The following is a 23,375-nucleotide window of genomic DNA, read 5'->3' on the forward strand; positions in this document are numbered from 1 at the left end:
CATTGAGATAAACAATCTCGTCTCCACAAACTTTGAGGAGCATCAGCAACATAGGGTCTGATGTTAGCTTGTTGGCCATCAGGATGTTTCACATTAATTACAATGGCTGACAGGCCACCTGTTGTAGCACCCCCAGACCCCAGGAGTCCAAAACTTGCATGAGTGAGAGGCCACGACTGAGGCCAGCAAAGTCACGAGAGCATTGTGACATCTGCTCCAGTGTCAATCAAACCTGTTACTGATATGGTTCCTGGATGGACATGCATCCACTGGTGGTGAGGATGCATGTCTTTTCTGGATGGTTCTCTGTTACTTTCTCAGCCCAGAACACTTGGGGTACTCCTGTTGATCAAAAACTTCCTGTGCCGCGACTTCGGCCCACTGTATTTGGAACAAAACTCACAAAAGGTACAATTTGAGCAATGCAGGTTCCTTTCTGAATAGTGACAGGAGGGTCATCGATGGATACCATGGCATGAATCTGTCCCAAATAATCAGCATCAATAAGCCCTAGATGCACATGAATACCTCTAAGTGTAGTTCTTGATCTCCCTATCAAAAACGCACTCAATCCCCGTCCTATCGGACCATAGGCATCGGGGGGCACTTTACATATTTCTTTTGTCAGAATGGTTACTGTGTCAGCGGTGGGTATATCAATCCCTGCGGACCCGCTTGTTGCCCCTGAGTATTGTTCACAAATGGGCAGCTTTGCAGTGCTGGGAAGGCCCGCATTTGCTGTTGTGGTTGTTGGGGTATTTGTTTCCCCACACGCCCCTTCACGTTCCTCTTTGGGTTTCCCTGCAATAGCTGAACCATTTGCATGATATTTACTCCTGCACTGTTTAGCATAGTGCCCAAGTTTAGCACAGCGATTGCGCACAGCATCGCTGCCTGCACTTGGCTTAAATGTCGTTTTCCGGACAACATTTGACACTGGTACACTGTGACCTTACGTGCCCTTGTTGTCCACAATTATAACATTTTGCTGAAGGTCTTAGCACTGCAGCAAGAGCCGCCATTTTATGCTTGACTGAACCAACTTTCGAGCAAGCAGTAACCATTTCAGACAAGGTGGGTTCCCCAGGTAAAGTGTCAATAATCTTTCTGCAGTCTGGGTTTGCATTTTCTTTAGCCAATTGTATGCACAATTTGTCTTGCAAAGTTCATCATCTACCTGTTTCTCAATAGCTGCAGCAAGTTTTTCTGCAAATTGCAAAAATGGTTCTCTCATCCCTTGCTGTATAGTGACATATTTCTGTTTTGGAGCTGCCATTTCCATTGTTTTAAAGGCACTCATGCCAATTTGCTGAGCTTGTGCCGAAATCGAAGGATCCCACCTTGCCTGTAAATCTGGATTGGCAAAAGGCCCAGTGCCCAGCAGGGCATCAAAACCCACAGCATGACGAGGGTCGTGTTGAGGCAACTGCATATTTGTTAGATCTGTGCGTTCAGCCGCTCGCCTCCAAGGGTCTTGAAATACACCGTATTGTACTGGCTGGAATAGAATTGTAGCAAGATGCATGATGTCATAAGGTGCAAGCATATCTGCATTAATTACACATATTAATTGCATTACCTGTGAGGAATTAATACCATACTGAGCCACTTTTGATTGGTGATCTTGCACAACCCTCCAGGCAAAGACATGATGACTGTCACCCTGCCCTGTTCCAGGAGCTTCTTTAAAACCTGGAGAAGCCATAGGGTTATCACAGGCAACATTTGCATTGGCACTGCTCTCCTGAGGTCCTCTTGGAGCACCTAATCTTTCTATCATGTCCCAATTCTTTTCTTCAACTGCTTTCCTCCTAACAAATTCCCAAAACTCCTGAGGCTGTCGAGGAAGCCCAGTTACTTGACATGGAGGCAAAGTCCATGGGGCAGCAAGGCTAGAGCTCTTGGGAGGTAAAGAGACCAGAGCTCCTTGCCCCAACTCAGGTGTTACTGCGGGCGACTCATCACTTGCTTCGCTGTTGCCGTCACTGTGAGGGAGCAGAGGATACGACCTTGCAGGTTGTTCATGCAGCTCAGAGGGGAGCGGGGGCGGATGGCTGGACTAGAGCGGAGGGAAACGGGGGGGCAGACGGCTGGGTTTGTCTCTCTGCTAAAGACATTTCAGCTGACTGGTGTAGTGGTGTAGTGTATACAGGCACCATCGTGGGCTGCTGTGCAGGTGTGAGATAAAGAGGTTTAGGGGTCTGATAAGAGGATGCTATGGCAGGTTGTCCGGAAGTTTTGGCAGCTTTCCCAGAAGCTTTTGCAGCTTTCCCAAAAGCTTTGGCATCCAGCCCAGAAGCTCTGGCAGCCTTCCTGGAAGCTGTGGCAGCTTGCCAGGTAACTTGCATGGCACCCGGACTTTCTTCAAGTTCCCCATCAGAGGCCCCCTCTGCCTCATCCCCCCCCATCAGGTTCTGTTATCAGCCCCAACTTTTCCTCCGCATCCCGCTCTGCTTGTTCTCTCTCTGTTTTCCATTCCTTTAATGCCTCAAAGAGCGGTTCCCAAGTAACTGCTAGATCGACAACCGTTTTATCTCCCGTTCGGATGACTTCCCACAGTCTGTCCCTGACTTTTTTCCATGCCTTAGCACTAAAAGCTGTGTCGGGATCAGTGCCAAAATCCTGTGATTTAGCCCACAGCAATATATTTCGAAGGGCATAGTCTGAAGTATTAATTCCGTTATTCCTTAACAAAACTTTCCATGTAGCCAGAACATTTTCTTCCTCTTTAGACAAATTATGTCCCATTATTACTAGTTGGTGGCTCACCTACTTCCAGGTGTCTTGATAGGAGGAAATCAGGTCCGGACCTCCCTGTGGCTTCCACCTGCCCCTCTCAGCTGCACCAATGCCGCCTCCCCCACTACGTCCCAGTGGGTCACGGTTGCCAGTTGCTAGGACCCCGTGTGGGCCCCCACCGACTCTGTTCTTATCACGTCGGGGCAGAGGGGAAGTGTCGCTGTCGAGGTGGTCATGACATAAAGCAGAGACCACAAGCAGTCTCAGATGGCAACTCTTTATTATTGAACATGGCTGACTTTTATACACTTTCTAATCCTTTATGCTTCTTCTATCTTTACTATTGGCCACAATAAGTCAACATAACACTATTGGTGAAAAGTTACAGTGACACAACTAACTTTCTAAAAATGCTTCGTCCAGCTGCAAGGTTCTCTTATCTTTCTTCTCTCCTTGGTTACAGCCTTGGAGAGAGCTCCTTATCAGCTTCTTCTTGCTCCTCGGCTTCTTCTCGCTCCTTTAGCGAACAGGCCTGCTGTTGGCCCCTTTCACAATTCCCCCTTTTTGTTTTTGGACTGTGAATGCAGCTGCTATGGATTTTTGCAGGGCCCTTAGCAAACATCCCAGCAGAGAGGGGACACACAAAACCACAATCACAACCATCAACAAAAGAGAAGGGTTTAATATCTCTGTCATTAAAAATGTAGTCATTAAAGGGGAAGCCAGAATGGGGGTAGGAGATGTCTTCTTAGTTCCTGGAGCCGGCGTCAACTTCTTTGGAAAAGACTTACAAATCCAGCTGGGAATAGAGGTAATACCAGAAGAAGAAAAGGCTGTGGACAAACTCTTAGAAATAAAGTAGTGGTGTGTACACCTCATGCGGTCCAAAATGTGTTAAAATCAAAAAGGAAAAAAAAAGGAAAATAAAATGCTGGGGAAGAAATGGTTAGTAGACTCTAAGATGTAAAAATGTGAAATAATGATAACTTAACACTAGAAGTAAAAAAAAGTTTGAATCTAGCTCAATTTTTTTGGCAAACAAAAAGGTACCTTAACACATGATTGTTCAGAAATTGTGCAATACCAAACTGAAGTTCAGGAGGATGTAGCAGAACAAGCCCTCCTAGAGGGGGAAAAGATATATGTTGATGGTTCATCCAAATGCTTATTAGAGAAAAAGAATCCCTGGGCAGCCAGGGTGAGGGGTGTTGAGGCTGTGGGTGTTTGACCGCTCTTGTGCGGGCAGCAGAGTCTCGGGGCTGCGGCAGGGGCTGATCCATGGGGGCGGCCCCGCGTGACAACTTCCAGCGTTTGCCCCCCGGTGGAGGCGGCGCGGGGCGCGGGTTTGTGTGGGCGCCGCTGGGGCTCGGCAGCTGCTTGGTGGTGCCGGGGTCTCGGAGGGCGCGGGGTTGCTGCACACGCTCAGCAGCCCGGCAGCGGCGCTGGGCACGGCTTGCACAGTTTGCTGCTGAGGAGCGCGGCTGCCGCAGGGACGGAGCTGCCCGGGGGTGGCTCCCAGCCTGCTGGGGTCCCAGTGCAGGGCGGCAGCCTCAGCCCCAGTAGGTGGGTGAAGAGAGAGAGAGAAAAGGGGCGAAAGGGGGGCGAGGCACATCCCCAAGGTCCCCACAGGGGCCCTGCTATGAGTGAAGAGAGAGAGAAGAGGGGGTGGCATGAGAATAAGCGGTAAGACCAAAGCAGAGATAGCCTTGATCTCTCGCTAATTCTCAAAAGTTCACCAAGTTATTTTTGTTCTCTTAAAGCAAAGATTCTTTTTTTCTTTCTTCTTTTTTGCTGATAGGATGGGGCAGGGGGTTTGTTCTGAAAAGGTGTTAGAAGAATGGATCTGTGAAGGCTGAACAGCTAAATAATGCTCAGACGATAAAAGGCAATAGATGTTAAGACTGGCCTGGCTCTCTTTTTTTTGTTTATTTTTTTGGTTGTTTGGTTTGTTTGGTTTGGTTTTCTTTGGTTTTGGGTGGTTTTTTTTTGTTTTACTAATTGTGGCTCACAAGAAGAGGAATTTGCCTCTGAGTTTTCCCTTCAGTGCTGTTAAGGCTTCCTGCCTTAGAAAGAAAGGGAAGCATCCTAAGCATGGCAAGTCCCTTTTTCTCTAGGAGAACTGTCCTTTACGTGATCCCAAGAGCTGAACAGCCTAGCACAGCTGAAGACTCAGCTGGGTACAAGAAGAACAAGCAGCTGTGGCCAAAAAAACCCCAAAAAACCCAACTTGTTGCTAAACCCTGGAAGTTTTGAAGAATGCTAATGGCAAATCCTGATGTAGAGTTGCCTTTCCTCCAGTCACTGTCCTGTGCTATTGAGAAGTCCTTTTCAGGTACTACTGACAAACGAGGCAGCAATCCAAGGCAAGGGAAAAGAGAGTGGATCCAGGCCAGCAGAATCAAAGGAGCTGTGAAGGAACCTGAGGAGTGGACTAGCACATTTAAACCGGGTGATACCAAATTGGCTCCTAAGTTGGGACTGGGTGGTAACGAACTGCGACGACCCAAATGATGCAAGGAATGTACAAAGAATCACAGCTAATTGAGAAACAAGGCCAGGTTTATATCAGTGGTTTCAAGTGCCATCTGAACAAGTCCTGAGACATGTCAGATATCCAATTTGGGGAGGAATACTTCCACTCCAAACAGGAGCATCAGGACTATTTCGGTCAGAGAATTCTCATGTTCTGGCCTTAGCCTGTGACTTCTACCAAGAGGAGGAGGAATTACAACTTCCATCAGGGCCATACCATATACCCTGTTTGCTTCATCCTAATATCAGATATGCTGGGTTATAATGCTGAGTTAAATGTAAATGTTTAAATTGTGGGAAAAATTGGTATTGTAGTTTACACAATCGATGCTCATGTTGCAGGAAGTGTCGAGCACCAAATCTATCCCCTATCCAGATAGAACTCAAAACAACTGAAATAATAACTTTGTTTTGTGGATGGGAGTTATTAGTGCCTGTTGAGTGGGAGATACCTGAGGAACAGTGTGAAACCACAATTACAGAGTGTCAAAAATGATTTGCCTGGAAATTAGCAAAAAGGGAGTGACAAAGAGAAGAGGGCAAGACTGGATTGGCCGCTGTGCTCGCCACCGAGAAGATCAAATACACCTGCTATGGGCAGCAACCCCATAGGCATGGCAGGTGGGGGTATAAGCCATACCAGACCTCTGTTATTCCTTTTTCTGTCACTCATCTTCTGTCTTTTCCCTTTAGGGATACCAGCAAAATTGTGTCACAAATGCTATCAAAAGCATTACAGGGAAAGAAATCAAAGTTCCTCTTTTATTACACACACCCATGTCAGCAGTCACTGCTATGACCCATCCAAAGTAAGTAAGTAAGTAAGTACCTGTAGGCAAAATGGGGGAAAATAGTGCACTGCGAGAAACTTAGGAAAAAGTGAGAATATATTGGGAAGTGAATGTCCAAAAGGGGAGAGATGGATTTGTTTCACATTTGCCTTTAAGGGTAGAGTCCAAGATTTGGTAAAAGAAGAATCAGTAAACAAAAAGGTAAAACCAGCACAGCAATCTGACTCTGTATCAGCCCCAATTAATAAGCTGAATCATCTTATAAGACTCCAAACAGTTGTAGAGATAATAACAAACATAACCAGATGGGCATTAGAATTAATATCAAGTCAACAAAGCCAAACAAAACCCATAATATATCAGAATAGATTGACTTTAGACTCTCTATTGGCTAAAGAAGGGAGTGTTTGTGGAAAATTTAATATGTCAGGTGTAGATATATTAAAATAGATGACCACAATGAAAAGTAGCCCACATACTGATCCAAAACTGGGAACCAATGTTAAAAAAACTAGCTGGTGAGATCACGTATAGAATGGTGGAAGAAATTAGGCTTCTTCCTTTTATGTGTTACAGCTGCTTGCATATTTCTTCCTTGTTTGATTCCTTGTTTTATTCAGCTAATTATCAGCGTAGTCCAAAGCATAAGAAACATTGCTCAAGCTAAATGTTTTATAAAGAATAAGAGGGGAGTTTGTTATAGATGCTGTTCCAGATTGCAATGCAAGATGTTTTCCATGACCATCTGTATGGCAGATTATCTTTGTCAAGCGGGCAGTTTGCCTTATCTCTCTCTTTGAGTCCTGGGGAGGGGACATCTGTTGATAACAGACTATTGAATGTCACTGCATGACTGATAAGAACTATAACATCCCAGAGGGAGGAGCCAAGCATTGCTACCCAGATATAATCCAGAGGTTTTTGAGACACCAGCACGGCTTTCTCCACTGGATTCCCCAGAGGAACAGCAGCTGCCTCTTCTTCCACTGGATCATCGGAGGAAGAACACATCCTTCTCTACAGGACCCCCCCTGCTCCAACAGAATCACCCCTGACACTTCAGGAGGGCTGCAGCCACATTTCCAATTGCACTGCTACCGCACCTTTACCCACAGGGTGTCAGGTTGGGTTCTGACTCTGTCAGTGTTATTCTAGTGTACTGCATTCTTTACTTTATCCTTTTATTTTTTTCCTTCCCTATTAAAGAACTGTTATTTCCTGATCCCATATTTTTGCCTGAGAGCCCCTAAATTTAAAGTTTATAGCAGTCAGGAAGGGTGGGGAGGGTTTACATTCTCCATTTCAGGGGAGGCTCCTGCCTTCCTTAGCAGACTCCTGTCTTTCCAAACCAAGACAGCCACACGTCCCGTGTCTGTGTCACGCCCCTGCGACTGTGCCGGCCACCCAGCACCGGGGCTGGTCCCAAAGAGGCCGTGGCAGGGCCTGTGGAAGGCCCCAGTGCCCTTCCTGCTCAGCTGCGGTGGCAGCCGTGGGGGCTCATTCTGCTGCCCTGAGCAGGCAGAGCAGAGGAGCAGCTGCTTCTTGTTTGGGCCGTGGCTAAAGTTCCTGCTGGGCTGTGTCTTCAACCCTTGGGGCAAGGTCTTGCCTGCAAGCTGGGGCAGTTTGGGTGGCGTGGGGGTGTCCCCAGGGCACGTGGAGGTGTGTCCTGGGGCTCTCTGTGACACAGTGCACCGTGGTCACCGTGGGATGGAAAGGGACAGAATGTGAGAGTGTGACCCTTTGTGACACGTCGTGACATAGGTGCTGGCGGCGCCACGGCCACGCCACAGTGCTGGGTGCATGCGACGGGACAGGACAGGACAGAGCAGTGCTGTGAGGAGCCCCCACACAGCCAACTCGTTCCTGGCTGACCCGGAGCTTTTCCCAGGCGTTCCCTGTGCAGGTGACCTCGAGGCCAGGCTGCGGGACTCGGTGACGTGGAGCATTTCCCAAGCGTCTGCCATCCCTGCGGCCGGTGCCCTCAAGGACAGACTGCGGGACTTGCAGTCCTATTTCCCTTTTGAGACTTCTCTCTTGCTGCTGCCCTCGAGGACAGACTGCAGGAGTTCCTGTCCTGTAGCCTTCCCGAGGCTCTTCTGTTGCAGGTGCCTTCAAGGCACAGCTGCAGCACTTGCTCATCTTCAGCTCTTCCGAGGCCTCTCTGCTTCAGCAAGCACTCATAACTGCAAAGAGTGACATGGAGCAGAGACCCCCCAGCGTGCCCAAGCTGGCCTGGGTGGAGGAGGAAGAGGCTGGAGCTGCCTCAGCACAGCAGCCTGAAGAACTGGAGCAGTTCCAGCTGCTGCAGGAGCGTGAGTGTCAGAGCTGGGCCACAGGGCTGGTGCCTGCAGCCAGCCTGGCCCCATCCCATCCCATCCCATCCCATCCCATCCCATCCCATCCCATCCCATCCCATCCCATCCCATCCCATCCCATCCCATCCCTGTGGACATATCCATGGATAGGACAGAAGCTGGGCTGGAGCACCTGGCAGCCGCGCTCCATCCCCCGGGGCATCCCGAGGCTCTCCCTGCCTGGGCAGCGCAGGGCTGGGCTGTGTTCTCCGGCCTCTCCCGCAGCCCCTCAGCTCTGGCTGCGCTCGCTCTTTGCCAGATGCAGCCCAGGACCGGACACAAGAACAGGAAGCCGCCCGTGGCCGCTTGGGCAGAGCAGTGCAGGTACCTGCAGCCATCCCCACCTGGGCTGGGCCTGCTGGCACTGCTCAGCCAAGCACCAGGTTTGGAGCACTCCATGGATTCTCCCTCTCTTGCTGCCCTTCTGCTGCCGACCCTCTGTGAATTCATCACGTGCCTTTGGCAGGAAGAGACCGCCGGTGTGGGCACGGACGTCTTGGCCAACCTTCCGTTCCTTGATGCCGAGATCGATGCTGCCATGCTGGATTTGCTTGTGGAGAAGGGTGTCTCCAATCCAGTGCAAGTAAGCAGCCTGGGGCAAGGGCTCGATGGTCCCAGCAGTGGTGCGGCGCCTCGAGCCGGCTCTGCCGGGCTCCCTCGGCCTTTGAGGCCCGGCCCAATGCGGTTGGAAGGGAAGCACTTCTCAGGGGGAGTTGCTGCTCTGGCAGCTCTCCAAGTCTCCCCGTGCCCTCTGCAGGTGCCCGCCATGGTGAGGTCCATCCACCAGTGGCTCACAGCCAAGGAGTCTGCTGGGCACAGGCTGGACAAGACCCTTCTGGAGCTGACCGAGGAATACCCCAGTGACGTGCTGATCACCCTCTTGCGCTGGGCCCCATCGTGTGACAGGTAGGGCAGCCCCACGTGCCTTGAGGGCTTGGGCTTCACCAGCCCGTCACCCTGTAGAGCCTGTCCCTGCTGACTGCCAGACAGGCGGGCAGTTCCAGGATCCTCTGGCTCCTCAGTTTTCCAGGGCTGCCATGTCAGCTCCTGAGCCTGGTGCCACGCTCCCTCCCTGCCCCTCGGGGCCTGTACCCACGTGGGCTGGCTGGCCGCTGCCGGCCAGGGGCAGTGGGCAGAGGCAGGGCTGAGGGCCAGCGCGGGGCCCTGCAGCTGCCCAGGCCACGGTGCTGTGGCCGAGCCCGCCCTGACACAGAGCTCTGACCCCACAGAGCTGCCGCCACCATGTGGGGAACCATCATGTCCTCGAGCAGGACTGCGGAGCCGGCGCTGCGGCTACTCCCCGATGTGCTGAGTGCCTGGCCAGTGCACAGCGCGTACACCTCCGATGGGGACAACGCAGGAGTCTTTGCCCTGGCTGTGAGTTTCTGGTGCCGGCCTTTGCCAGCCCCCAGGCCGCCTCTCCAGCAGCCAGCTCTCTGTCCTCCCCCCAGCTGCATCTCCCTGCCTCAGGCACTGGGCTGAATCCTGCCTTAGGGGCAGGGTTCAGGGGCACCAGGCCCGCTGGTCCCCCCGTGTCTCCCCCGGTCTCTCCCTGGCATGCTTAGGCCCTGCCACGTGGATGTCTTGGCACTGAGCCTTGTCTCTGGCTGTTTTATTTCTTGCAGGCAACCGTGGCCCTGTGGAGAGTCTTCAATCTGGCCTGGCGCTCACCTGTGGTGCTGGAGTATTTCTCCAATCTCTTTCTGCGTCTGCTCTTCCAAGCTTACATCAGCATGCAGGATATGCCAGAAGAGGTTGAGACCTTCTGGAAGGGATGCCAGGAGCAACACGGCCTTGCCGTCAACCCCAACAGGTGCTCCGTGCCAGTCCTCCCAGTCTCCCCATCCCTCCCACGCCCCCAGGGCAGGAGCCGGGGCTCCCAGCGTGACCTGGGCTTTGCTCTGCACACAGCTTTGCGCTGCAGACCCTGAAGGCCCTGCTCTGCCAAATGCGCTATGAGCACGTGGTGCGGTCCATAGAACGCAAGCGTGCCTGGGACACGCTGCTCTGTGCCGACACCCACCACTGTGCAGTGCGTCTGCTGGCCAGGTGAGACCTCGTTCTCCCCACCGCCCCTCTCCTTTGTGCCTGCAACGCCCCACACAGTCCCCGTGCTCATGGGCAGCCGGGCCTTGTCACCAAGGGAGGCATGAGCAGACTGGAAAAGGCCGGCACAGGAGGCTGCCCGGGAATGGCCGCCTCCCAAAGCGCCCTCGGGATGCTCGGGAGCAGACCAGAGCTCTGCCAGTCAGCCCTGGGAGAGGTTTGCCCGCCCGGCCCAGGAGCAATGGTGCCTTTTTCTCCCTGCCAGGGAGATGCGCCGTGTCTCCATCATCTGGTGTTGCGGCATGGCATCCTGCCTCTTTGACCTGCTCAGCCAAGGCATTTCAGACTGGGAGCTGCCCGCCCTGGCCTTCCTGGTGGAGGTGAGCCCCATGGCCAGCGCTGCCTGGCTGAGCTGCCTCCCAGCCCTCTGCCCTCTCGTAGCCGCAGCTGCCTGGGGCGCTGCCCATGCCCTGTGCTGCTGCCTTGGCTCGGCCCTGTGCACTTCTGAGCTCCTGCCAGCTGGGCACCTCTGTGCCTGCTCTCTGCCTGCTCTGTGCCTTTCAGGTCCTGGATTGCCTGGACTTGAGCGAATGCGGTAAAAAAGTCCTGGAGATCTTGACAAGGCACCTGCAGAGCGAGTCCAGGCAGATGCGTGGCGTGGCGCTGCAAGGCCTCGTGGTGCTCACCTCGATGGTGAGAAGGAGGCAGCAGCTGAAGCTGTGCTGGCAGCGTGGGGCTGGGGCAAGCAGCCCCTTGGCCTTAGCTGGGCTTTGGCAGCTGTGGCAGCTGCTCCCAGCTCTCCAGGGTCGCTGTTCAGCTGCCTGAGTGCTTTGGGACAGGCCTTCGGCCTCTGAGCCCTGCAGCAGCAGCAGCAGCAGCAGCGTGAGGTTGCCCAGCCTTGTTTTGCACACAGGATCCAAGCATGTACAGCCTGACTGAAAGCCTTGGGAAGCTACTGTGGGATAGGGATGAAGACATCGTGGAGAAGACCCTCATTGTGCTCAGCCTCCTGCTGCTGCAGAAAGACCTGGCAATAGCCAGCCCCATCGCCCTGCAGCTGGCTGAGGCGCTCTGGCACCTCTTTGACAATGTGAGGCTCTGTGCCCCCAGCCACGGGCACTTGGGTGCTGCCTTGGGCCTGGGCACAGGGAGGCCCGGAGCAGCTGATGTGGAGGGCTTTGGCTTCCTTTTCAACAGGACAACAGCCTTGTGCAGCTGCTCTCCATTCACCTCTTCCAAGATGTAATCGCCTTGGTAGTGGCAAAGGGAGAAAAGCCTCTGAAGAAGCACGTGAGCCAGAGCCTGCTCCCACTCTTCTTCCACTGCCATGATGAGAATGGGTGTGTGGCACAGGTGAGGCCTCCTGGGTGTCCCCATGGAAAGAGCTCAGCTGTCTCCCCAGCCCCTGGCACCTGACAGGCTCCAGCCTCCTCCCGGCCCTGGCACAGAGATGCGGGTCCGGTGCCCTGGGCTGCGGTGCCATCTCTGGGTCTCTGCTGCTCTGCAGGCCTCTTGGGAAACGCTGCTTTCTGCAGTAAGCTTCCTGAAGAGGAAGGATCTCAAGCAGCTGCTGCAGACGGATCAGATGTGGAGATTTGCCGAGTGCTTGGTAAGGACAGCCTGGAATGCCCAGCCCAATCCCTGGAGAAGCCGCCTGCCCCCGGCGCCCGGTCTGTGGGGCTGGCAGCTGTGGCCCCTGCCCAGTGCCGCAGGCAGGGGCACCAGCCTGCGCCCCACACGCCGCTCCCTTGCCTGGGCCATGCGGGCTCTTCTCCAGGCTCCTGTGGCCCCAAGGCCGGTGCCGATGGAGCCCCGAGCCAGCCGGGCTCTGCTGCGGGGCGGCACCGCGGCTCGCCGGGCCCTCCGCCCCGTGCCGAGCCCGGCGCCTGCGGCTGCTGGCCGGGCCTCAGGGCTCTGTGGGCAGGGGGAGCAGTGGCGGCCGTAGGCAGCGCCCGGCCCAGGGGCAGGGCCCGCATCAACCCTTTCCCTCCGTGCCCCGCCGCTCTCTGCAGCTGGCAGAGGACAGGAGCCGAGCGGCCGAGCACCTGCGCCTGGCCCTGCCCTACGTGCGGAGCGCACAGGAGCCCCTGCGAGAGGCGGCCGTCAGGTTCATGGGTGAGCGCCAAGCCCGGCTCCCTCCCCGGCCCGGCCCGCCGCAGCTCGGCCCCAGCCCCGCCTGCTGGCCCGGCAGCAGGATCCGGGCGCGGGCATGTGCAGCCCCGGCCGGGCTCGGCATTGCTGCTGCCGCCCTCTGGCAACCGTGCCCTCGGGCGGCAGCGTGCGCCAGGGGCCCGGGCTGAGCCCTGCCGGGCCAGCAGGGCGTGTGGCCTCGGGGCTGGCAGCGGCCGTGGGCGGCAGCTGTGGCTCTGAAGGCAGGACACGCTCTGTGTTCCCCAGGGATGGCCGGGCGCTTCCTGACAGGGCAGCAGCCGCACTTCCGCATCATCTGCAGGGGTGAGTGAGGCCCGCGGGCTCTCGCCGGGGGCTGCCGCTGGCACCTGCGTTCCCTGGCCCGCCCGCCCACGGCTCCGCTCCCTGCGCGCCCCAAGGTGCCCACAGCACAGACACCTTGCAGGCGCCTGGGGGACATTCCTGGCCAGCAGCTGCCAGCTCGTCCTTCTTGCCTCCTGCTTCCTCCAGGCCGTGCCAGGAGCTGCGTGCTATGCACGAGCCTGGAGGCTCTCCCCAGCTGCCCGCAGATCCAGCCTCTGACTGTGCCTCTGTTTCTCTCTCTGCAGCCCTGCAGGACATGACGGATGACACCAGCCCTGCCATCTCATGCCTGGCACTTCAAGCTCTGTACATCCTTTTAGCTCTACAGAGCGTTCCCTGCTCCCGACTCCAGAAGATGCGAGACCAACTGCGCCGCCTCTGGCACTCGCGGCCTTTGCTGTGTGGCCGTGGCTGAGTGTCCTGCTGCGGCGCTGTGCAGAACTGCTCCGGGAGGCTGCGTCTGCTGGGGCCACCTGAGCCTGCGGGGAACACCTCTCCTCTGCCAGCACTTCCTTTCCCTTCACCCCCTAGAGGAACATTAAATTGCTGTTGTTGGATAGCCGGCTGTCCAGGAGCTTTCTCTTGTTGCAGAGTGTCTTCAGGCCAATGGGGAAGAGGGGGAAAAGGCTGCTTGGTCTGCACAATTTGCCCAAGCGTGCGGTGTGGAAGGGAAAGTGTGGAAGAATGGCTGGAGGAAAAGGGCCATGGATCCGTGGAAATGTTGTACAAGCAAGCCCCATGATAACTGAGCATACATGTTAACTTAGCAGCTTGGCATAAGTGGGCCGCACTTAGCATAACCAGGCCGCACGCCATGATAGGAAGATGCTGTGTCCTGCCTGCTGACAAGGTCGAACGGGCAAGGACAGCAACGAGAATAGAAACCATAAAGTATGCATAACCGCAAAGTAGGAGGAATATGTAAATGTAATCTCTTGCTTTAAACCAAGAAACTCACAACAGGTATGAGCAATTAAACCAATAAACTAACGACAAGTATGCATAATTACTGGAAAACAATATAAAAGTACCGGTGTACTCAAGATAAACCGAAGCTTGCTTTACCAATCATATTGATTGATTGCTTGTCTTCCCTCGCCGCCATCAGAAGGGGGCTGTGGGATGCTGAGAGGGACGGGAGGGGCTTTGGTGGCTCCTGGCCAGGACAAAAAGGGATCAGGGGGAGGTTTCAGGGGGTCCTGGCTGGGCTGGGGGCCACAGGGAGGGCGCTGGGAGGGGCTGGGGGTGTCCGTGAGAGGTTTTGGGGGTGCTGAGCCCTGCGGACCCCCCAGAGATGCCGCCGGACGCTGCCCGCAGCAAGATGCTGACGGGCATCGGGGGCTTCGTCTTGGGCTTCGTCTTCCTGGCGCTGGGGCTCGGCTTCTACGTGCGCAAGAAGGTCAGGGCGGGTGCCGGGGGTGGCGTCCCGGCCGTGGCGGAGCGTGCGCGCTCCCGCCGGGGCCCCCAGCCCGGTGTCACCCCCTTTTCTCTGCCCACAGAGCTCCTGAGCCGGCGGCGGCCGCAGCCCCTCCCCGTGGGCTCGGGCCCGGCCGGGACCCCCGGCTCCGTCCCCGCTCCGCTGATTTTGGGGGGGTCCCGTGTCCCCCCAGCCCCGCTGGCGCTCTGCCCCCGCCCAGTGCCTGCTCCCAGTGCTCCCAATAAAGCTTCCCAGTTGGCCCCGGGGCCGTTTATTGGGGGGCGATGGGGAGGGGTTGGGGGGGGCGGTGATGGGACGGATTTGGGCAAAGGGAGGGGGACAAAGGGTGGGGGCAGGGCCCGGGGGGAGCGGGAGGAGGAGGAGGAGGAGGAGGAGGAGGAGGTGTTGATGGAAGGGGCGGGGGATGTGAGAGAGAAGAGGGGAAGGAGGCGGGATGAGGAACGAGGAGGAGCTGGAGGAGCCATTAAACCGGGGGAGGAGAGGCGGGAGGAAGAGGATGGGGAGATGAGGAGAGGAGCAGAAACCAGAGAAGCAGCGGAGATCCTCCGGCCTTCACCGAGGTGTCCACGGGGGGAGCCAGGAAGATGTGGAGCCCCCAGCCAGGTGTGTTCCCAACGCGGGGGGCTCTGACCCTGGGCGTCACCCGGGATTATCCAGCGTGGATCCTCCAACGGGGGCTGGACCTGGAGCGGGGCACGGAGCTCATCCCGCACCGGGGCACGGCGGGATCCACGGGCATCGACCCCTCCCTCATCAAAGGACAGCTTTCAGTTACAGTGGTTAGGACAACTAGTTAGTTATGGTAGTTAGGACTGCTAGTTAGTTATGGTAGTTAGGACAGCCTGTTTGTTATGGCAGTTTTTGGAATACAAACTCTCTCAAACCTCAACTCCCCTGACGTGTCCCTTCCCTCTCCCGCTGTGACTCAGCTGCCCGGAGCAATGTGAGGGGAGAGCGGGCCCAGCCTGGCCCAGAGCTGAGCCCCAGCAGAGCCCTGGCAGAGCCCAGAGCAGCCTCGGCACCTGCAGAGTCAGCCTGGAAGGAGGCGCTTGGAGCCTTCTCGGCTGCACCCGGCTCTTGGTTACAAACTGTGTGTGCTGGAAAATGCCACCGGCTCTGCAGGAGGGCAGAAGGGGCCCGGGCAAGGCCCAGGTGCTCCATGCAAGGGAAAAACCTGCCCTGGGTTTGTTATAAATAACTAGGTAGTGTTGGCTTTTGCTATTATGTATTGACTTCTGCAAAATATTCTTAATCACAACGAGTTTGAAATAGTACAGTTTGTAATCACTTTTCACTGCTTTTGCTACGGTATAATTTGTCAGCTTTTTGTGGCCAATGCCTGGCCCCTGTGTAGCTCATATCCTCAGAACATCATTTATGGATGATATTTGAGTTTGTGGACAGTGTGAAAAACATACATTACAGTTTTGGCTTTTGTAAAATATTAAAGTGGATGCCATGTGTTGTGCATTAGAATCTTAACTTTTGCAGAAGTAGCTGTAGTTGTGAAATAATAACTAATGCTTTTATTTTTGTAACTAACTGACAATAATAACTCAGAGATATTTGTGAAAGAGCTAATGTTCTTTTAAAGTACTTGTGGAAATAGCTAAAAGCGTCTGCATGGTCAGATAACATTTAAGGAAGGGATGTGATGGGGCCCCTGCCACTGACCCTTCCACTGTCAATAACTGTCACCTGCTGAAACCACAGACCAGGGGCCCTTGTGAGGCAGTGACACACAACCCTCAAAACAGCAATCCACGATTCCTGCACGTGCTCTAAAACGGTGAGTTGGGGGTCAAACCAACCTAAAGAATTCCTGGAACATGTAAACGAGTTCAAAGAAATGTTTGAATATGTACAATCATTATGAATATGTATTTGAACAATACAATGGAGAAACTAGACAAGAAGAGTTGCTGTGGTTAATCAGTGTGCCTCTGGCCATTGCCAACACCCAGCGCTGTTACTGATTTGTCCCTTATTATTCCTTATTAAACTTTCAAAAATTCTAAAGAGTAAGGCTCATTTCTCACAAAACCCAAGGTGCTCACCCCTTGTTCTTCCCCCAAAGCCAGGATTTGTCAATCCCAAAATTTGCCTGGACGGAGGAGAAGGAGGCTGCGAGGAAAAGGAAGATGCGCTGGTGTGGAGGCCCATGGGAGTGTCAATCTCCCACCCATGGAGGACTGGTCCCCAATAAGAAGAATAGATTTCAAGGTTATGGTGACAAGCTTGCTTCTCCCACAGATCTTTGCAGGCACATGCTGATTTATGGAAAGTTCTGTTACCCCATTGGCCCGTTGCCCTAATTACCCTAGTTCACCCCCTATTACCCATCTCTGGTTAGTCCCTAGAATGTTCTCCCTCTCTGTCCCTCCATTGGCCCCAGTTTACTGCATTCCTCTGCCCCTGTTTCCCTATTAGCTGTCCCGACCCTTAACCCCTCCTTTGCCCCATTTTCCCCCATATCCATTGGACCCTGACCCTCAGCTCCACCCTCACTACCCCATCTAAAAACCCCCTGTGCCCTCAGCTTGCACCCTGTCTTTGTCCCTGGACCCTGTTCAGCTCTGTCCCCTGTTCCTGTACCAATAAACCCAGTTTGCTGAGATCATACCCAGACCCATCCTGCCGACTTTGTCAGCTTTATAAAGCAGCCGTGAGCTCCGGGCTCCTGAGTGCCGGACGCTCCAGGGGCCTCGGCAGCGCCAGGACGCTCCAGACTGGGACAGCCAGGCAGGGCAGGAGGAATCACTGCCCCTTTCCCCTCCCTGCTGCTCCATCTCCCAGCCCAGCATCGCTGCAGGACAGCCTCACTGCCAACGCCATCCTGCCAGGGATGGACTGGGGGGATCTCCTTCCCCTTCCCTCTGGCATGGAGGCAAATCCCATCTTCTCCTTGTCCACCTTCCTTCTTCTCCTCATTCTGTCCTTCATCCATCCACATTCCTTTCCCATCTCCTTCCTCCCTTGTTCCTTCTTGTTCCTTCCTCTCCTCCTGCCTTTTCCTTTTCCCTTCTCCCTGTCTCTTCCTCTCCTTGTCCTTCCTCCCCCAAGCACTGAGCTGTGGACAGAGACCAGGGAGAACAAATCCCTGCCACAGAACCTCGTGGAAGAGGCCATTTGGAACGGCTCCACGGCGCAGGAATCCAACGGGGAGGAAAAGCCCCAGAGATCCCACACGAGGAGGGGCTGCAAACCCAGCCCGGGGAGCTATGAGGAGGTAAAACCGTCCCTGTGCCGGGAAGGGTGTGGGGAATGTGAGAAGAGCTTCAGGCAGAGCTCAGCCTATTTCTGGTGCCTCCAAAAACGGCGGTGCCAGATGCAGAGATCCCCCTGCAGATCCATGGGGATGCAGAGATCCCCCCGTAGATCCATGGGGCTGCAGAGATCCCCCCGCAGATCCATGGGGATGCAGAGATCCCCCTGCAGCCCCCGGAGCAGCCACGCTGGAGCACGGGGATGCCTGAGAGGAGGCTGTGCCCCCGTGGCCAGAGGGGCCCCGCTGGAGCAGCCTGTCCTGGCAGGACTGACCCCGGGGCACAGTGACCCACGCTGCAGCACTTGGAGGGGGGCTGTGCCCCGTGGGATGGACTCAGCTTGGAGAAGTTCCTGGAGAAGTCTCCGGTGGGAGAGAGCCCAGGGTGCAGCAGGGGAACGACTCCTGTCCCTGAGCAGAGGGAGAAGCCCCGGGGCATGAAGTGAGCACGGCCCCATTCCCTGTCTCCGGCACTGCCGGGGTAGGAGGTGCAGCTGGAAGGAGGGAGGCGTGGGGGAAGGCTGGATTTAAGGCTCTTCACTTACTTCTCATTATCCTGCTCTGAGGTTTTGGAGTTTTCTGTCAGAAATCTCTCCCCTCCCCCACTCATCCACAGGCGTTTGCGGCAGTTTTCCCTTTTTGGGGGAAATCAAAGCGATGCACTGATGCTCCTAATTAGGCGTAGGAGAAGTGAGGCTCCAGGACTTCCCGCTGAGCCGGGGCCACCGAAGCCGCAGTGCCGGGAAAGCCGTGGCGGGAGGTGCGGAGAAGTTTGTTTGTGTTTTCAGCTCAATTCCCCTCGGGCCCGGGCCCGTTCCAGGGCTGTTCCTCATCTCCGGCTCTGCCCTCACGCAGCCCGGGGGACCCTGAGAGCGCGGGGCGAGGCTGTGCCGTGTGCAGAGCCCGCCCCTGGCTGCGATTGGCCGACGGTGCCGTCAGTCGTGGTTCTGGCGCGCTGATTGGTGGAAGCGTGGCGGGGCAGGGGCCCGGTGGCGGCCTGAGGGCGGCCGTGGCTCGGCAGCGGCGCCATTGGCGGAGCGTGTGTGCGGGCCCGGGAGCGGCGGCAGCGGCCGGAGCGCGGTGAGGCGGCGGCGGCGGAGCTGGGAGGCGGCCGCAGCGCAGGTGGGAGCCGCGCTGGGTTGTGCGGGGGCTCGGGGCTTGCTGCGGGCCTCGGGGGCGGCAGGGGGCTCAGGCGGGTTCGTTGTGCCGTGTCCGGCGCGTGTTGCCGCTGGCGTGAGGGCGCTGCGGGAGCGGCTGCCCGCGGTCTCCTTGCGGCCGCTGCCTCGGCAGGAGCCGCTGCCGGAGCAGCGCTGGCTCGGCCCGGTTGCTGTGGCTGGGACAGAGGCGGCTGCCCCGTGCCCGGGGCTGTGCGGGGAAATTGACGTGGCCGGAGGTTTCTGTGCCCAGAGGAGACAGAGGAGTCCTGTACAAGTGACTTTATTGCTGAGCAGAGGGAGAGGCCGTGGGGCATTTGCTGTGCGCTCTCTGCCATTGCTGTAGTTCGCAGCCTCCTTTTTATCCTCATTTTCCCGGCCGCTTCTCCCTCTCCTTTTGCCCACTGGCTGAGGTACTTGGAAGGTTCAGACTTCCACATCTGCCAACTGCATGTCCTCGTTAATGTGCACCCCACTTTTGTAGAACAGCCGATATTCACGGCTCTGTTAAGTCTTTGTTCTTCTGGAAGTTCAGGAATTTAGCGGGACTTTCTGTGAGCAGCAGTCCATGTTAATTAGTAACAATTATTGAAGCTGGTGGTTTCGCCCGTTACTTCCTTATCTACAAGCCCCTGGCCCCTCGCTCAGCTGCTGAATGAGCTGCACTCTCAAGGTGTGGAGCATGGTAAAAAGGTGAGAGTTGCTGTAGCACAGGAGAGGAAAACAGCATTCGTTTAACCCATGGTCTGGCAGGGAGCCTCGAAACCGTGTCCCATTCCCATCCTTTTCACGTTTGGACCAATACATGAGCTGCTTTCTTGTTTCCTTTGTTATCTGTTTCAGCACTTTTCCTTTGTCATCTATTTGCCAACAGCAGTTTGAGTCATTTAATTTTCCACAAACTCTTTTTTCTGCTAAAAGGTAATCTGATCCCATCGCCTTTGTTCCTCATTTCAGTGGATTGCTCAGCAGGAAGGTCAGGAGCTGGAGCTGTCTGGTTGGTTATTCTGAGGACAGTTTGTAATCTAATGATGCCATTGAAATGAGGAATGGGTTCTGTGGCTCCTGATATGAATTGGTTCGGGTTCCCAGAGTCTGGTGCACGGTGGTGTAGGATTTGTTCTGCTGGCCGTTCATCTTTTCCCCATTTTGGGCCCTCCTTTCAGCCAAGACTACATCAATTACTTTGATTCTGAACTGATTTCCCTGAACTTGTGATAGCACGAACATCTGTGCTCTAATACACCCTATATAACACTGACAGTGACAGCACATGTTGGAGTGGGCAGAGGGTGATTCCCCCCCATTTATTTATAGTGAAATTTTCCCAACATTCTCCATTTGCCGTTTCCCTTTGCAGCTTCACCCGTTTCTGTTGCAGGGTCAGATATCCTCACCCTGGGCTCTGCCTTGAGCTGTGCAAATTCCATCAGGGCAAGCAGGCAGAGCTTGGGGTGAGGGGCAGAGGGAATCAGCCCAATTCGTGCCCCAGGCAAGAGACCCAGGTCCATTGTCCAGGCTTTGCCCAGCAGTGTTCATTTGCATTTCTAAAGCTCCTCTGCAGGCTGCCTGGAATAAAGGTTCTCTTCCAGGGCAGCCATCTGGTGAGTCACATGTGGCCCCCCCAGAATCTGCTTATTTTTTTGGATTTTTTTTTTCCTTTTCTTTTGTTTGGCTATTTGGTTTGGTTTTTTAAGTTTGTTTGTTTGTTTCTTTAAACAATGTTGAAACAAACTATTAACTGTTTATGGTTTAAATTTTCACCTTTAAAGCTCTTGTAACTTTTTTCAGAATGCAGCCTTAAGGTGAACATGGAAAAAGCCAGACCAAAACTTGATTCTCACCCTTCTGTCCCAAACCTTCCTGACAAAATGAAGTGAGAAAGAATATTATGAAAAGTTTTTCTTATGTTGTAATTTTTTCACTGAAACTGCAGGGAAAACAAAAACTCTCCAAGAATCTCTTTAGTGCTAGAGAGTCAAGGCATTGCTTGGTTCTGGCCAGGATGTGCAACAGAAATAATTTCTTTCACAAATAACCCGGCTGTGCAGAGAAAATCATTCCATGGCATGTGAGTTTTACTGGATTTTTCCTAAACTTTATGTAGTCAGAACCAATCTAAATCCCCTGCTTTAATGTTCATTGCTTCCAAGTTGTGTAGGTTTTTAGTATTTGGTTTCCTGTTGGACCCGGATTTCTTCCCCTCTGCTGTGAATTCGGTCCACACTCGTGGATTTCCTTCTCAGCCTTTTCCAGACCAGGTGTCTCCAGCTGTGCCGGGGGCAGTGTCTGGGGTAGCTCTTGGTTGCTGTTTGCTGCTGGGCGTTGATGTTTTGTTGCTGGTCGTTATCTCTGGGTGTCTTTTGGGCTATTCCCAGTCTGTTGAGATGTTGAACTCATCTCCATTGAGTGGTGTAACAGCCCTTAAATAAAACCTTTAAAAATTCCTTTCCCCAAGGCAAAGGCAAACCAAGCCTGAGCAGAGAAAGAAGATTTAAAAGAACCAAAATGGGTACATTTTGCAGCAATGCAGTCGCAGTCAGCCCAGAGTGTGGGTGTGAGTGAGCCCCAGAGTGGAATTGTGCCGCGGTGCTCCCCAGCAGCTGTGGCAGTGCAGGCCCAGCCAGGGCTGAAGCTGCAGCAGTGGCAGCAAGGCTTGGCCGCAGTGGCTGGAGGTGCCAGAGGAGGGTGGCCAGGATTTCCGAGGGTTTGAGCAGAGGATCTGTGGGCAGGCCCAGGGGCTTGGCCCGCTGTGGAGCCCTGGCTGCTGCTGCGTTGCCTTCAGGGCAGGCTCAGGGGCGGCTGCCATGGTCCTGCTGCAGGCGGGAAGTGCAAATCTCCGGGGCTTCAGAGCCCCTGAGGCCAGGCTGAGGGGTCCCCCCGTGTTCAGCTGTGCTGGCGGCTGTTTCTGGCCTCAGGGACACTTGGCATGGGCCCCTTGGCCACCAGTGGTGCTGCTTTGCACTCCTTAGGCAGGAGCCGATGTCCTGGCTGGGTGTTGGCAACAGCAAAGTGCCAGGGCAGGCTCTGTGCCAGCCCAGCTTCCTGTGGGAGAATATACCTTGATCTCTGATCCAGTGGTGTCTGAAGCATTCAGAATTGCTTTTGCCCCCCTGTTAGGTGCCATGGTGTCAGCAGAAGATATTGAAGCCTTCCTGCTGAGGGCATTTCAGTGCCAGGCTCTTACAAGCACCCAGAGCTCCTTGGGTTGAGCCGAGCATGGGGCGGTGACCTGCGCTTTGTCTGATTCCCCTTCCTTCCCTCCCCTGGAACAGGTTGTTGCTTTTAGACACCACTTGTCCTGGTTGCTTCAGAGTACTTTTGAGAGGCTCCTTATCTAATTTTCCCTCTTTCCCTGGGGCTGCCCACACTTCTGGGTTCACTTCAGCATAGGCCTGGCCAGACATTTGACACAGAGGTGCAACGGAACTGGCCTCTGTATCACCTTTTATAATATTAATTTGTGTTCCAAGTTTAGCGATCAAATCCCTTCCCAGTAAATCATGATAACAATTAGGAGCAAATAAAAATTCATGCATTTCCAATCCATCTCCCAGATCTACTAATAGTGGTTGAATAAAACCATACATCTTTTCTACTTATCCCCTCACTAATCAAACAAATCTTTTGCATTTTTCCCCCTTAGGTCTAAGATTCAGAGTGCATTGAGAGGCCCCTGTGTCCCTCAGAAAATGCCTCCTCTCAATGCAGACCCACCTGAATGTTCTCAAGGGCTCCAGTGTGGAGGGTCCCTGGTGTGATGGGAGCTGTGACAGCCCTGCCAATCCATGTCCATCAAGGGGTGGACTTGCTGGTCCTGAGGGTGCTGCTGTCTGTGCTTGCAGTGTCCTTGTGCCCTGCAGCTGGAGCCCTGATTCCTTGCCAGGGGCTGTTTGGGTGGGCTGTCCCCTGCCGAGGAGGGCAATGCCTCTGCCGGGTGCTTGTGGCCGAGCCCGTGCCCTGGGTGCTGGGGCCCCCTTGGGCCCTGGGGTTGATCCCTCAGGGGCTGTAGGAACTCTGCCCTGGCCTTTGCCTTCAGCTTGGCCTTTTGCTGCTCCCTTCTTGCATTCACCTGCTGGGCCTTTGTGCCCAAGTGCTGCAGGGCCTTCTTCTGCCCCTCCTGCAGCCCCCCTCAGTGCCTGTGGGTGTTTGTCTTGCTTTACAAGACAGGTGTCTGCTTGGGAAGGCAGAAAAAGCCTCTCGGAATGGAGAATGCAAACCCTCTCCCTCTTAATTTTTAGACTAGTGAAATCAAGGGACTCTCAGGCAAAGCTATGGGAATAGGAATACCAGTTCTTTACTAGTGTGTAAATAAAGCAAACAAAGAACACCAGCTCCGGCAGTGCCAACAAACAGAGCCCGGAGCCAGTCCCGGCCTTTCGGCTGCGGCGCTTTCCCCTTGGGTGCAGTTCCGGGCACGGCCGGCAGGGGCGCCGGTGGCTCCCGCGGGGCAGGGCAGCGCATCCCTGCCATGGGAACCTCTCTTAACGGAAATAGAGCAATCCCTTCATCTAACTCTTTCACTTTTTTACCTTCTGTAGCCTTTCTCCCGTGTTTTGAGAA

The 23,375-nt window shown here is 54.7% G+C and overlaps 3 protein-coding genes across 4 annotated transcripts in view; 2 read left to right on the forward strand and 1 right to left on the reverse strand.

Moving 5' to 3' along the window:
- Positions 1-23,375, reverse strand: part of LOC139604951 (zinc finger protein 436-like) — a 325,479-nt gene that overhangs the window by 16,839 nt on the left and 285,265 nt on the right. The gene's annotated exons all lie outside the window — the stretch shown is intronic.
- LOC139604920 (zinc finger protein 436-like) overlaps positions 1-23,375 on the forward strand; it is a 179,117-nt gene that overhangs the window by 11,285 nt on the left and 144,457 nt on the right. Inside the window, exon 1 of one of the 2 annotated variants that reach the window (XM_071456241.1) lies at positions 18,637-18,780. The exons of the other annotated variant lie outside the window; for it this stretch is intronic. The gene's annotated coding sequence lies outside the window, so the exon portion shown is untranslated. Of the gene's footprint in view, positions 1-18,636; positions 18,781-23,375 lie in introns of those variants that run through there. 2 annotated transcript variants of the gene reach the window in all.
- On the forward strand, positions 4,410-13,370 carry LOC139604904 (maestro heat-like repeat-containing protein family member 7). The gene is made up of 15 exons (XM_071456208.1): positions 4,410-4,422; positions 8,168-8,313; positions 8,883-8,999; positions 9,174-9,322; positions 9,646-9,793; positions 10,042-10,229; positions 10,328-10,465; positions 10,728-10,842; positions 11,027-11,155; positions 11,376-11,552; positions 11,660-11,815; positions 11,970-12,071; positions 12,475-12,577; positions 12,860-12,916; positions 13,201-13,370. The coding sequence occupies exons 1-15, from the start codon at positions 4,410-4,412 to the stop codon at positions 13,368-13,370; spliced, it is 1,908 nt and encodes a 635-aa protein (XP_071312309.1).

This window comes from Agelaius tricolor, unplaced genomic scaffold, assembly GCF_023055355.1.
Source record: "Agelaius tricolor isolate 1412-34295 unplaced genomic scaffold, bAgeTri1.0.p SCAF_57, whole genome shotgun sequence".
NCBI classification, from domain to species: Eukaryota; Metazoa; Chordata; class Aves; order Passeriformes; family Icteridae; genus Agelaius; species Agelaius tricolor.